The following is a 15,203-nucleotide window of genomic DNA, read 5'->3' on the forward strand; positions in this document are numbered from 1 at the left end:
TAGGAGAAACTAAAAGTGGAAATGTCTTAAATTTCCACTATATCTTGCAGTCTCTTTTTGGTGGAATGAGATATTCTGAGTATTTCTTGCTTTTCCTGTGGTTTCTTCTTTTAAATATGGTGATAGTATATTTTATGTAGGACGTGTAATATGTATTGTTGGGATTACAATTAATCATTTACAATTAAAATATAAGTGGAAGGAAGTTTTCCTTTTGCCTAATTTAAATGTGTGTGGACTCCCCCCTCCCTATACATTATTTTCCCCTTTACATAAATAAGGTTCTATGACTTATTTCACAGTTATTGTTCATTAAACCTGGTCAGATTTTTTTTGTACAATATGCCTTCAGAAGAAGGCCTCAATAATGCAAAGGCTATTCTCAACATTCTGTTTGGAAATACTTTTTTCCCCTTCACTTTATCCCCTTGAAAATACTTCCTGAGTGAGTACAGTGACTGAGAAGGCTTATACAATTCTTGTCTTTTTCTGGGCTCCCCACAGCCACTTACCACTTTCTCTCACTTGGTTCATATTAGAGGCATTCCCAATTTCAAAACCACATCAGAATCCCTCCTACCAAAAACCTGCATTTTCTTTGTAGATCTAGAGTCTATCAAAATTAGGATGCCCGAAGAAGCAGCTCATTGCATACACCTTTGTCTCAGAATGCAGCACTATTTTAGCAGCAGCCTGATGGCCCTTAGGCATTGAAATGACTTGATGAGCCATTTCAGGGGTGTGTGTGTGTGCATCTTTACCCATGTACTAAACAACATTAAAGCAGCACTAGGACCCAAAGTCTTGCTTACCTCTAATACAGAAATGTCCCTGCTTTACTCATGAATGCACTGGGAGTTCCAATCTCACTATTCAGTGTGATCTGCCTGGAACAGGAACACCCGGGTGTTCTGGGAGTTTACTATATACACAAAATTCAGGCCCCACTCCAGACCTGAATCAAAATCAATAATCCTGGCATGGTTCATATGCACTTCAAAGTTTGCCCTGCTCTGCAAACCTCTGGCTCAAAAGCAGGTGTGCTGATCCTGGGGCAAGCCTCAGTTTGCCTTGAGTATATATAAATTAAAGGCATAGCCTATATGTGAAGAATCACTGAATTTAGTACTGATAATTTGAGTGCACATTGTCTCCTGATCCAATTCCTTAAAACCTCTTGAAGTGCACTCTAACCCTTTTCTATAACATTTTATTTTAGCATTCTTCATTTTAAAAAGTCAATTCAGGGTGCTAGGAATGACAGCCTCAAAAAAGAGCCCAGGTGGAGTCTCACCTTTTTGCTACACATTTAAAGCTCTGTGTTCCATTGAAGAAGGAGGGGGTAACTTTGGAAGCAAAGGAGAACAGAGGGGAGACACTCAGGGACAAAGAATTTAATGATCAAAGAAAGGAGAAAACAAGAGTATCCAAAATAGAGCAAAAGCCTCTCATGAGAAATAGCGGTGGAAGGTAAAGGGCAAAAAAACAAAAAAACCAAGTGTCATAGCCACTGTCTGCAGCCCCGCGCCCCACCGCCTCAACAGCTAAGGCTCTGCTTGCTTATTAAGCTTCCAGGCAAGAAGCTGAGAGAGATGCTTCCGAATGGGAAAATGGGTCTGGCTGTATTTTTCTCCCAGAAAACCGTCTCGGTTGAGTCTGGACATCTGGTCATCAACCAGTCCAGCCCAGTGCCGCCAGCGCCGGGCCTTGCTCGCGGCGCCCTGCTGGAGGCCGCAGCTGGTGCCCTCTGCAGCGAAGGCGGCCAGCCCTCCTCGGGGGCGCAGTCTGAGCTCAGCGCAGACCGCTAGGCTCACCGAGGCCCCGATCTAAAAACGCGCCCGCCTAGGGTTGGTCGAGTCTGGTTAACCCCTCTCAGCCCCTGCCCAGGACCCACCCAGTGTCCCCAGCGCCGCTTTGGGACTTGGGGAGAGCAGACGCGCTCTTTCGAAGGCATAGGCCCCACTGGGCGGAGGTGCCCGCAGTGTTTCCGGCACCGAAAGCGTGTGCCCGGGGGTCTGCGCCAGCCAGACGCCGCTTGCCCGCGCTCCCTCCGTCTCCTAGGCGGCGGCTCCCTCTTAGGATCGCCTGGGTCCTAGGGAACCATCTCTTGGGCCGCTCGGGACTTTAACAATGAGCCAGAGCCGGGCGGCTGGTGTCGGTCTGAGCGCCGGGTGCCGGGGGGTGGCTTCGCCTGCAGCCAGCCCCAGCAGTGCCCCGCACGGCGCCGCCCTCCTGTCAGCCAGCTCCCCGGGCCGGGGGAGCTCGGTGCGGCGCTTCTGCACACTCCCGCGCGGCTCCGCGTCCGGGAAAGCCGCAGGAGGGCAGCCCGCGGGTGCCGCGCCGTGGGAAGCCGCTTTGGGCGCACAAAGCCTCTGCTGCTCTTGGCCCTCGGGTCCAGGCAGGGGCTGGTTCCTTTGCAGAGCGAGTACTAGATTTCTTCTTACACCTGGGGTCGCTTTGGGCCTCGTGCTAGGTATTTGTGCCAACATCCTTTTAAATTGCTTTTCTCTATTTCCCCGCAGATTCTTCCGCATTTTAAAATTACTGGCATGGATTCTTTTCCTCTCTCTCAGATTATATAAACATTACGCGCGTGCGCACGCGCGCCCGTGCACACACACGAGTCTTCGGTAACGATCGCAGCGTTGACACCACTTCCACTCTGCCTCCCCAGATCAGCGCTTCTAGCGAACCCATTTGCACGAGGACTCAGCCCTCTCTTTTTCTGGCGAGGCTTTTGAACCTGTCGCCAAGCCAGTACCTCAGAGAGAAAGAAGAGCAGTGGGATGCGAGGGGCGCAGGGCGCTTGCCCCCGGTTAGATGCTCTTCAGACAATATGCAACCAAGCTCGCTGATAAAATATTTAGTTAACAGCACTGCAAATACATTAAGGCACTTTAGCCCGACAGCTTATGATTATTTCAAAACTTAAAAAGAAGATCATAGATTGTCACTGTTTCTGTGCTCACCCAAGAAACCGAACCTTCATGAGGTGGGTGGACGGGTGGGTGAGTTGCTGCTTTCGCCCCCCACTTCTCCCTCTTCCCGCCCACTTTCATCGCTCTCAGCAGCAGTGATTTATTTATTTATGTATTTAAAAGGTGTATGTTGGGGTGGGGGTCGCCGAGGACACGCAGGACCTGCTCACAAAAGACTGGCTCAGGTGTTGTGTGCTTCTGTATTAACTGGAAAAGACAGACTCTGGAACTTTTACAGGGCGAGAAGAGGCCACCGGCTCGCGCTTTGTATACTTTGCACTTGAAATCGTTACATTCAACTGAATATTTGGCTCATTCAGATCTGAAGTCTCCTAGCATCGTCGAATTCCCTCCTCCGCCCCTGAGCTCGAAAGGAGGGGGGGGGGGTGTAGGAAAATGTTTAGTAAATTGCACATCTTTGAATCTTCCTAAAGCAGTGGTCATAAAGCTTAAAGGTGACACAACAGTGCTCACGTAAAACCAACACATATTCCCCACCCCTCAAGCCAACAATAAAATCATCCCCTTCAATTTGCCGTGATCGTCGCGACCAGGAGCCAGGTGATTATCCTAATTAATGTCTATCTAATTAAATTACTGTCAGCAGTTAACCAATGGCAGGAGCCGTTTCATCGGCTGCACAAGCAGCAAGATCAAAAGTGAGCGAGCCTTTTCTGATTGCTGCATAGTGTCAATTGGCCAATCTCTTCTCCCAGGGGAAAAAAAAAAAGTAAATCAAACCTTTGAGAAGCATTTGCTGGATGAAGTGCTTTCTGTCTAGTGAGGGGGTCTGTGGATTTCTAGTTTATGATAAATAGGACTTTAAAAACCAAGGACAGGAGGGCGAGTGTTCAGGTTCTAGAGCTATGCAGCTGGAGCACTGCCTTTCTCCTTCTATCATGCTATCCAAGAAATTTCTCAATGTGAGCAGCAGCTACCCACATTCAGGCGGATCTGAGCTTGTCTTGCACGATCATCCCATTATCTCGACGACTGACAACCTGGAGAGAAGTTCACCTTTGAAAAAAATTACCAGGGGGATGACGAATCAGTCAGATACAGACAATTTTCCTGACTCCAAGGACTCACCAGGGGACGTCCAGAGAAGTAAACTCTCTCCTGTCTTGGAGGGGGTCTCTGAGCTTCGTCACAGTTTCGATGGCTCTGCTGCAGATCGCTACCTCCTCTCTCAGTCTAGCCAGCCACAGTCTGCGGCCACTGCTCCCAGTGCCATGTTCCCGTACCCCAGCCAGCACGGACCCGCGCACCCCGCCTTCTCCATCGGCAGCCCCAGCCGCTACATGGCCCACCACCCAGTCATCACCAACGGAGCCTACAACAGCCTCTTGTCCAACTCCTCACCGCAGGGCTACCCCGCTGCCGGCTACCCCTACCCACAGCAGTACGGCCACTCCTACCAAGGAGCTCCGTTTTACCAGTTCTCTTCCACACAGCCTGGGCTTGTGCCCGGCAAAGCGCAGGTGTACCTGTGCAACAGGCCCCTTTGGCTGAAATTTCACCGGCACCAAACGGAGATGATCATCACCAAGCAGGGAAGGTAATGCTACGTTCTCGGCTGCCGCTGCTCCAGGCGCGGCCCGGGGGCAAGTTGTGACCGCCACGGCTGCGACGATTTGGGATCGGGAGCGGAGTGGAAGGCGCTCTGGTGCACCCTAGAGTTGGCTGGTTTTGGAAAAGGGGGATATGGAAGGTAGAACCACTGCGGTGATGTTGGGGGTGGGGGATGATCCCTCTCAAGAAAGGGATCAGAGAGGCAGTGGCCGGAGAAAGGCGAAAGAGAGAGGGAAGACCCGGGCAGCGGCAGCGAGTGGGGATGAACGACAGGTGGAAACGCAGGTCGCCAACCTCGCTCTCCACCTGGGCAGTGATACCTGCCGACTCCCCCACTCCAGCTCACCCGCCAAACCCCCCAACTTCGGCCGCACTTCTTTTCCTCCCCCCTCCCGGCCACCCCTTTTCTAACCCAGCAAACATTCGCTACCAACGTTGAGAGAACAAGTTTTACTTTGCTATCTGGCGCCGCGCTTCTTGCTTTTAATCTTTAACATTTATGTTTTTCCCCCTTGTTTTCTCCCTCCCCCCTTAATTTAAATAGGCGCATGTTTCCTTTTTTAAGTTTTAACATTTCTGGTCTCGATCCCACGGCTCATTACAATATTTTTGTGGATGTGATTTTGGCGGATCCCAATCACTGGAGGTTTCAAGGAGGCAAATGGGTTCCTTGCGGCAAAGCGGACACCAATGTGCAAGGCAAGTCCTTCCAATTAACACGTTTTCCTGACACTTATTTAGGTGAGAATGATTAATTAAGGCCTTTGTGGACTGGCTCGACCGACTTTTAAAACGATCGGCCAATGACTTCTAAAAGGAAACCAGGGGGATAGGGAGACAGACAGACAGAGTGGTGAGAAGGGGGAGGATTATGCAAAAGCTATTTTAATCATCCCCTGTTAATAAGACGAAAGCGCGGCCTAAAAAGCCCCAGTTTAATGGGCCTCACAGTGGAATAAGGTGTGTGTGTGTGTGTGTGTGTGTGTCCTACGTAGTGAAGAGTTGGGACTGGGCAGTGCCCGTGGCATATGTAAACAACATATTTCTTTCTCTAGGAAATCGGGTCTATATGCATCCGGATTCCCCCAACACGGGGGCTCACTGGATGCGCCAAGAAATCTCTTTTGGAAAATTAAAACTTACTAACAACAAAGGAGCTTCCAACAACAATGGGCAGGTCAGTGGCTCAAGCTCTCCTCTCTCTCTCACTCTCGAGATCCCGGCCCCAACATTCAGTTCGTTGGTTTAAATCAGCATGAGAAACTGGATATATGTTTCTTTGCTTCATTAAAAAGACTTTAAAATTCTATGTCCACCCTCCAAAATTATATTAAATAATCTATAAAGTTGTGCTCTTCGCCCCCCGCCCAATTCCCGAGCTCACGACCTAACCAAGTACAAATACTTGATTGGCTTAGAGAGCAAACCCACAGAATCTGCAGGTTGTGAAAATCTTTGTTCCTCGCTAAAGGAGGACTAGGAGAAGGGCCCAGAGGAGGGGGCTGTCAAATCCGTTTTCCTCTGGCGCTCGGGCGATCCTTGCTCCCCGAGGAGTGCGGGCTGGTCTGTCCCAGCAAGCGAGTCGCCCGCCAGGCGAGGCCATGTAGCTCGGGGGCACGAAGCCCTCGCACAGCCACCGCGTTAACGCGTCGCCCGGCGCTTCCCTTTCTCTTCGCGGGACAGATGGTGGTTTTACAGTCCTTGCACAAGTACCAACCCCGCCTGCATGTGGTGGAAGTGAACGAGGACGGCACGGAGGACACCAGCCAGCCCGGCCGCGTGCAGACATTCACTTTCCCCGAAACTCAGTTCATCGCTGTCACCGCCTACCAGAACACCGATGTAAGGAGTCCTGGCTGGGGGCTGGGCGCGCGGCGGGCGGCACCCGCGGGTATTCCCCCGCCACACTGGCTCGGGCACGACCACCAGCAACAGCTGGCTCTCCCGAGCCTTTTAGACGTAGGGTAGGGGCCTGAGGCGCACCTTCCCTAAATACCTAGCCCGTGGAGAAACGCTTCCTATTCTCCTATTCGTCTCCGTTGCGGGTCATCCGGGCCACCTTGGGATTTCTGGGGCCCTTTCTCTTAGGAATGTCGAATTCGGTTCTCAAACTAGAACTGATTTAAATCTGCCTATTTTTTAAAAGCCCTCTTTCCTTTATAAAACAAGCAGATTTCCCCTTGCATTTTATACTTGGCAATATGTGGCATTATGTATATATCTAATATATAATGTGGCATTAAAAGTCTCAGAACTGATGGCTGAAATAAACATTACTTTTAGGGTGATCGAAAGGACACATTAATTCATATATGTAAAAACTACATTACATTAAATTACTGTGGGCTATGGAATGAGTTTTCTAGCTCTTGAACCTCTTCAGCATTTGCAAGTTTTGCAAAAACCAAAACTGATTTTAAGATGCAACTTCCATGTTCTTCATGTTGTGACTCAGAAGTGACCAACTTTTAAAAATATGGCAAAACATTTAAAATAGGCAATTTTGGTGATTAATTCAAGTACCCCTTAGAGACTTTTGTCTGAGTAAGTGCATTATGTGTAACAAGCATTTTAAAAATGTGCATTTGAACCAATTTAGAACACATAAGAGAGCTCATTAAAAGCAATGCTTTAGTTTTAGGCATCATTAATTTAAAGATGTTCCTCGCAACTTTCATGCTAACTTTCTCCCCCCCCCTTTCCATTCATTCCCTCAACTTTTCCAGTTACAGAAACATTGCTATTTGATGAGGTTGTAGGCCTTAATCCCCGTTAAAAAGTGTCAGATGATGTACCGTCAAACACCCAATCCTCCTGTATGGAAGGTGAGATAATATTAATCTTTTCTTCTCTTTCCCAGATTACACAACTGAAAATAGATCACAACCCCTTTGCAAAAGGATTTCGGGATAATTATGACACGTAAGTAATTTTGCACTTTTCTTCTCAAACAGTTGCGGAATTGGGCTTTAGGTCAAAGGTGAATTGTTATGTACAAGGTTTTCGGAAGCTAGAATGTGTGAAGACAAGGTTGTTTTCCAGGTTTTCCCTCTCCCTTTTGTCAGCTCCCTTTCTCTCTGGTGACCTTCTGGCTTAGCACTTCAGTGATTTTGGTCAAAGGTTTCCTCTACCTATCTTTAGCTTTCTTATAAATTACAAAGTTGTGTTGGAGGGCCTCTTCGGCTGGCTGGCTGGCAGGGGAAGCTGCCCTGGTTCCCTGGTGCGGGAGTTGTCTGTGGCGCTGCAGATGCTCAGCTCAGATTGTCTGTGTCTGAAACCTCCCGATTCTGCCTGAAAGTGCATGTGGCTCTGGCAGTTGTTACAGTCTCCTTGGCATCTGTGACTTTTATTTACCCATTTCCAAGTTTTGTGTAATCGCTTTTCCTGTGCAAGTTTACCATGGACTGAATAAAAATGTGCACCCACCACAGGCAAATTCATGAGCAGAGCCACTATAATAGTCATTTCAGGCTTTGGGAAGGAACTAGGTACTGTAGCTGTGTATTACTTATAAGCTTTAAGAGAAAAATATTTCCTCTTACATGGGTTTTAATTTAAAGTGTTGGTTCCCTTTTCTCAAAGCCTTCCTTACCTATCATCATTTCCTTTCTCAGCACGCTGGCCTCTGGGGGCAACAGTAGGTGTAAACAGTGCTTTCTGTGCTTGTTCTAGCATTCTTGCTCAGAGTCCTGGTACAGTGCCCAAGAGTTCAGATAGTGCTACATAGCACAATCTAAATCTAGATTGTGGGGCTCCCCATACTTTTTTCTGACCACAAAAGGGGGAGGGCATATAAATTTTAATTTCACAATTTGCCTTAAGCTCCTGGGATAGAGCTACAAAACTGAAGGTGTCTGTGACTAGATATAGATTAAATTTGTAGAGAAAGACAAGTGGCCACTTATATTCTATCTCCAGGTAGATACCAACATTCCCTCCTGATATTTTTATAACATATTGACAAGAGAGTCATTGCTATTACTCCCTATAACTACCTTGTGCATCCTTCAAAAGTAGTTCAAAAGAAGCCTCGTCAATGATTACCCAGAATAAAAACTTGGCTACTTCGGTCCTCACAATCTAAAAAGGTGGATCTGACACAATGGAAAGTGTGTGCCCCAGGAGACCAGGGACACTGGTCTCTGTTCTAGGAGGTCTTGCAGATTTTGAGCTTTTAATTCTGTTGTGAACATCTGTTCCAAAGCATTTTATTTCGCACAAATCAATGCGGTAATCCCGAGTGGGTAGGAACCTGGATGGGCATCTAAACTGTATCTCTTGCAGACTGTTGTGTTTTTTTCCCCTCTCTTTTAAAATATTGTGGTGGTAAACAGAAAAGATATTTGCACCTTGATGCTTATGTTTCCTTTCTTCCTTACTCTACTTCTCTTATTTGAAACTGGGATTACATTTCAGTAGGGAAACATTGTGCCGTAAACAAAATGGACCTAAGCAGCTGCAGTGTAACCCTCACCTGCCCCTCCTCTGGCTGACTTTTGTTAGAAAAGCAGAACTTCCTTTTGATTCTTAAATCACTATATATTTTTCATAAAAAGCGTCTTCACCTATAGGAATAGATACTTTAGTTTTTTAAGGGTTAGGGAAGAGTAGAATGGTTTATGACACTGTCCCTTTCCACTGTTGTGTTGGTTACTTGGGCCTGGCTCACTTCTGGAGAAGCAGGAGAGCAATGAGAGTTCGGGGGACTAGACGGTAGTTTGGCCACTCACCAGGGAATCTCCTTCCCAAAGGCTTAAGGTCTGACAAGAATGAGGCTCTCTTTCAAAACAGTCTGTTGATTAAAGATTAAGACATTTAAGTGTGAGCTAAATAAAAAGAGAGGCATGTGTGTATGTGTATGAGAAAATGCTTCTACCCATCTTGATCCAATCTCTGGTTCCCTCTCAATTCTAATGAGATTTTCTAGGCCCAGGGCCTACAGTTAATTTTTGATTATTTTGTATAAGGTGATTTCCCGTTAACACAATTATTAGCTGGGCAATTACTGATAGGTCAAGTTATTTAACTTCCTTTTGCCTCAGTTTTTTCATCTGTAAAGTGGGGTAATGATGGTACCTAATTCCAAGGATTATTGTGATAGTGAAATAAATTACTATCTGTATAGTCCTAGACAACAGTGCCTGGCACGTGGTCAAGGTGTATAAGGTTAGCTATTATTAATGGGAGATTGCTTGGAGGAAGTTGATAACTGTACTGTAAGAGTTTGCCCCAAAGTGCCCCCATAAGGGAATCAAAAGCTGGTCAGAGAAGGACAGAGTAAAGAATACTTTTTCTTTATAAAATAATTTTATTGATTGTTGACGTTGTTTCTAAGTAGTCACTGTTGTTTGTATTGGTAGAGGTGGGGGTTAAAGGATCACACATGGGAAACAAGACAGTCAGTACTGTGGAGGCTTCCAGCAGCCAACCTCTGGTCTCAGCAGGCTGGTGAAGGCCAGTGTTTAAAGATTAGTACCTGGATGCCCCGCATATGTGTCAAAAGGAAGAAGGCTGTCTTAAAAGAGTGGAGGAGTGGGTATCTTGTTTAGAAATTTGGCTCAGAAACTCTCACGCAAGAGGCAAGGCCCACTGGGCAAATACACCGTGGTCCCTGGGTTAATCTGCCATAGTGTATCATATATTGGAGATGTGGGATGGGAATCCGCTGCTGTGCTCCCCTCTCGGTCCTGTGTACACTTGGCGAGTGAGAGTAGGAGACGAGGAAGTCCTTCCTCTTGATTTGTATCATTTTTGGGTCCCTGAATAAACAAATGGATCTCCTTTTAATCTCACGATTTATTTTGGGGAAGATGCAGGCCTGTGACCTTTTGTCTGTCTCCAGTCTGGATGCAAGTTACAGATGGAGAGTGAGGGGATGGGCGAAAAGTGGTGTCCTGTCCTTCTGTCCCCCGAAGGGACCTCTGCGCCACCCCTCGGTTCTCTCTCTCTCTCCTTCCCTCGCAGGATCTACACTGGCTGCGACATGGACCGCTTGACCCCCTCACCCAACGACTCCCCGCGCTCGCAGATCGTGCCCGGAGCCCGTTACGCTATGGCCGGCTCTTTCCTGCAGGACCAGTTCGTAAGCAACTACGCCAAGGCCCGCTTTCACCCGGGCGCGGGCGCGGGCCCTGGGCCAGGCACGGACCGCAGCGTGCCGCACACCAACGGGCTGCTGTCGCCGCAGCAGGCCGAGGACCCGGGCACGCCGTCTCCGCAGCGCTGGTTTGTGACGCCGGCCAACAACCGGCTGGACTTCGCCGCCTCGGCCTATGACACAGCCACGGACTTCGCGGGCAACGCGGCCACGCTGCTCTCGTACGCGGCTGCGGGCGTCAAGGCGCTGCCCCTGCAGGCCGCCAGCTGCACCGGCCGTCCGCTCGGCTACTACGCCGACCCGTCGGGCTGGGGCGCGCGCAGCCCCCCGCAGTACTGCGGCGCCAAGTCGGGCTCGGTGCTGCCCTGCTGGCCCAACAGCGCCGCGGCCGCCGCGCGCATCGCCGGCGCCAACCCCTACCTGGGCGAGGAGGCCGAGGGCCTGGCCGCTGAGCGCTCGCCGCTGCCGCCCGGCGCCGCCGAGGACGCCAAGCCCAAGGACCTGTCCGACTCCAGCTGGATCGAGACGCCCTCCTCCATCAAATCCATCGACTCGAGCGACTCGGGGATTTACGAGCAGGCCAAGCGGAGGCGGATCTCGCCCGCCGATACGCCGGTGTCCGAGAGCTCGTCGCCGCTCAAGAGCGAGGTGCTGGCCCAGCGGGACTGCGAGAAGAACTGCGCCAAGGACCTAGGCAGCTACTACGGCTTCTACTCGCACAGCTAGGCCGGCCCCGCGCGCCCTGGCCCGCGCCCGGCTGCGGCCCGGACCCCTCCAGCCCTCACAGCTCTTCCCAGCTCCTCCTCCCAGACCCCACCTCGCGCACCCCCTCATTTCATTTGACCGTCGATTACCGTCTGCAGCGATTAACTACAGGTCTCCGAATGGGACTTTAACCTTTTTTTGCACAGCAGTTTCTGAAGTTAGCGCACCGACCTTCAACTTTTGCTGTAAACCGTTTGGTTTTCCTACTTCCTCTCCTTCTGTGAAGTTATACTCCTGACACTTCTCCCCCTCGTCTTTTTCTCGCCCCCTCCTTCTAGTTCTTGTAATGAAACTCTTCATCTTTGGGAGACCTGGGGCAGTCCTGTCAGGCAGCAGCGATTCCGACCCGTCAGTCTCAGCCTCCCCATTAACCATAGGATGTTGACTCTAGAACCTGGACCCACCCAGCGCGTCCTTTCTTATCCCCGAGTGGATGGATGGATGGATGGATGGTAGGGATGTTAATACTTTCAGTGGAACAAAGCCTGTGAAATGATTGTATATAGTGTTAATTTACTGTAATGAATGGCTAGTTTTTATTCTCATCGTCAAGGCACAAAACCAGTTCATGCTTAACCTTTTCATTCATTTCTTTTCCTTTCTTTGCTTTTTTCTCCACCCACCTCTCCCCTTTTAATTTTTTTTCTTGTGAGATAATTAACAATATTCTAAGAGGCTCTGGAAACCTGAAATACTTGATAGATAAAATAATGAGTTTTTCGCTTCTCCTGAATCTGTTGCATGAAATAATTGCTCTGTGCCCTAATGCACAAACAGATAAGGAGAACCCGACCAAACACCTGCAAAGGATAGGTGTCTGTTCTAGGCAAGCCGATTAAGTGGCATGATGCCCGCAAAGCAAAGTTAACTGGAGTTGTATGTTTATCCCTCCTTCCTTTTAAATAGAATAGCTCAACATAGCAATATTATTTTGCCTTATTTGTTTTTCCCCAAAGTGCCAAATTCATTACTGGTCTGTGCAGGTGCCAAATATGCTGACAAACTGTTTCTGAATATCTTTTCAGTCCCCCCCCCCCCTCCACCTTTATATGCTGTAAATCTTTGTAATGAATATTCCACTAATGATATAGATGACTGAATTGTTGGTAACTATAGTGTAGTCTAGTGAAGATGAATTGTGTGAGTTGTATATTTTACTGCATTTTAGTTTTGACAATGATTTCCCCACCACCTAGAAACAGCTGAAATTTGACTTCCTTGGGAAAACACTAGCATTAATGCAAGTAAGACTGATTCCCCACCCCCCAAGTCTTGTTATATTTGATAAGAAGCATTTATCCCCCTGGAAATAGATTAGTAGGATTTCTAATGTTGTGTAGCAAACCTATACTTTTTTTTTGTATTTTAAAATTAATGTGAAATATGCATCATACACAATATTCAATCTAGATTCCAGTCCATGGGGGGGATTTTTCCTAATAGGAATTCAGGGTCTAAACGTGTGTATATTTTGGCTCTTCTGTAAATCTAATGTTGTGATTTTTATATTTGTTTCGTTTTGTCTGTGAACTGAATAATTTATACAAAGTACACTCTCCATTGAGAAACGTTTTGTTTTTTGCTCGTTTGTATCGTCTGTGTATAACAAGTAAAATAAATCTGGTAAAACACTATGGTGTTTGAACGCAGTTTACAGTTTGAGAATAATTTAATTATTATAGGTGGTAACTTTTAAGGGTTAAGGAAGAATGGCTTGTCCCCACTCCAGTATGGGACAGTCTGTTTAATAGGAACCACCGCCCATTTCCCCCTTAGATTTATTTTACATTACTGCCAGTGATTCCTTTTCCCTTCTTATGTACAGTTACTTAGTTCCCTATGAATCGTTTCACTTTGTTGCACTCATTTTTTTCCACCAGGAAAATGTATGCACTTCATCATATGTCTGATCTGTTAAGTTGGAAATAATTTGAGCAGGAAAAAGGAGGGTCTTTAATAAGGAGTTAAGAATTTCTTTAACTTCTACAAAGTAAGGCGTGAGGCTTTGAGCAAGAATCGGGCGTAATTTAGATGCCTGTCAAATTAGGCTGTTGACCGAAGCTTTAGGCAGAAATCGAAAATTCCGATCTTTAAAGACAGGCCTTGGAGGCCAGTGGCTAATCTGTAAATGAAAACACAGAATGGCCTACCTTTCTTCAGTGGATAGTTTGGGGGTTGGGGAGGTGTTGGGCGGTGTTGGAGAGGGGTCACCAACTTGTGAAAAGTCAGTTTTTATAACCACTGAACTTAAAATTTGATTTGGGTCATATTTGGGGGCACCGCTCCATCCTTTCTACAGTGGAATTCATGTGCTAATCCTGCCCAAGCCAGATCCCCTTCCCTGGAGAACAAATGCAGAAATGTGCATTTTCTAGCTGGGGGGTCGCAGCGTCTTAGTCAAGGAATCCGCAATGCTCTGCTTTACCTCGTGGAGAAGCTGCTTTTGTACTTTGTCTCCAGAGGAAGGAGATCTAGGAAAAGGTGGAAAATGGTCCAACATCCTTGCTTACTCTGGTCCAGTCTCAGATTATGGGTCTAAATTTACCATCACCTAGAGATTGTACTGTCTCATCTTTGGTATTGGACAGATGCAAAGAGGTTTCAAAGTTCCAGTTGAAATGAAAATTAGAAGGGGGGGACGTGACCGATTTGCCTTCCCTGGACAGTTTCGCCACTAGACGGCGTTCCGCGGAGTTTTGTCTGTTACCTAGAAAAGCGATGACTGATTTTCCTTTGTGCTTTTTTCCCTTCCCACACCTAAGAACTAAACAAGAGGACAAAAAAGTACAAAATATGGTGCCTGAGTAGTGAGTAAAACTGGGCAGAGTATTTTTGCAATCCCGCCCTGGGGCTGCGCTCCGGTGACCTCGAGGCCCAGGGCTGCGGTGGGGACCGCGCCGGGCGCTGGGGATCGGGAGCGCAGCCCAGCGCGGCCCGCCGTCCCCGGGCCACAGGCACCACGAACACAAGTGAAGCTGGGGATAGATTTCACAGGAACGTAGTGGCTTGTACTGAAAGACGCACTTTAGCTGGCTATTAGGAAGTACTTTAAAAATTAGTGAGGTCGCTGCCCTTGCAGCGCTGCTACCATCTGCTATGTGGACTGAGGCAGCACGAGGTAAATTTGCAGCTACGCGCTCATCTCCCAGGCAGTGTGCTTTCCTGCCCCTTTCAAGCGTGATCATTTCCCTTCGCTTCCAAGGAGTCTCGGGTGTCTCGTGAAGTGACACTGTACATGTGTCTGAGAAGCTGCTGCTGTTCCAAGGCAATCAGAGCTGGATTTGGGAGGGCCCGCGGGCAGCAGAGTTGCCTTTTTATCTCCGTGAGGGTTGGGGTCAGAGTAAGGACAGAGAGGGACGGCGATTGCTCCTCTTTAACTGCAGAGTTAGTTCTTCAATTTTCAAAAGCGTATTTTCAAAAGAGGGAAGAAAAAAAGGGAGCCTGCAGCGAGCACTCTATTCTGGCTCGTGCCTTCCTGCCCCTCACAGTCCGCGCCATCTTAAGTCACCTTCCGTCCCCGCCCGAGGCCGAGCGCGCAGCCGGCAGGTGCTGCTCCAGCCGAGGGGGCTGCTCCGACCCCGGTTCCTAGCCTTCGGGCGGACGCCGCGGGCCCCGTGCACGGGGGCAGGAACCGAGCGCGCCGCGGTCGAGGGCTGCGGCCCGGGCGGCTGGTCCGTCCTGCTCCCGCGAGCGAGGCCGCAGCGTGGCCCCGGCCAGGGCCGCCCGGGCGCAGTCGAGCCCAGGCCACCGGGCAAGGGCACCTGCCGGGGATCGGCCAGGAGTGGGGTCGT

General features: G+C 48.6%; 1 protein-coding gene across 1 annotated transcript; it reads left to right on the plus strand.

Moving 5' to 3' along the window:
• Nucleotides 1-3,593: 3,593 nt before the first annotated feature.
• On the plus strand, nt 3,594-13,041 carry TBR1 (T-box brain transcription factor 1). Its single transcript, XM_036254645.1, has 6 exons — nt 3,594-4,536; nt 5,095-5,249; nt 5,606-5,727; nt 6,234-6,392; nt 7,411-7,472; nt 10,515-13,041. Exons 1-6 carry the CDS (start codon nt 3,845-3,847, stop codon nt 11,371-11,373), a joined length of 2,049 nt encoding a protein of 682 aa, XP_036110538.1. The 5' UTR covers nt 3,594-3,844; the 3' UTR covers nt 11,374-13,041.
• Nucleotides 13,042-15,203: the final 2,162 nt, after the last annotated feature.

The sequence above is a fragment of the Molossus molossus genome, unplaced genomic scaffold (assembly GCF_014108415.1).
Source record: "Molossus molossus isolate mMolMol1 unplaced genomic scaffold, mMolMol1.p scaffold_m16_p_11, whole genome shotgun sequence".
NCBI lineage: Eukaryota > Metazoa > Chordata > Mammalia > Chiroptera > Molossidae > Molossus > Molossus molossus.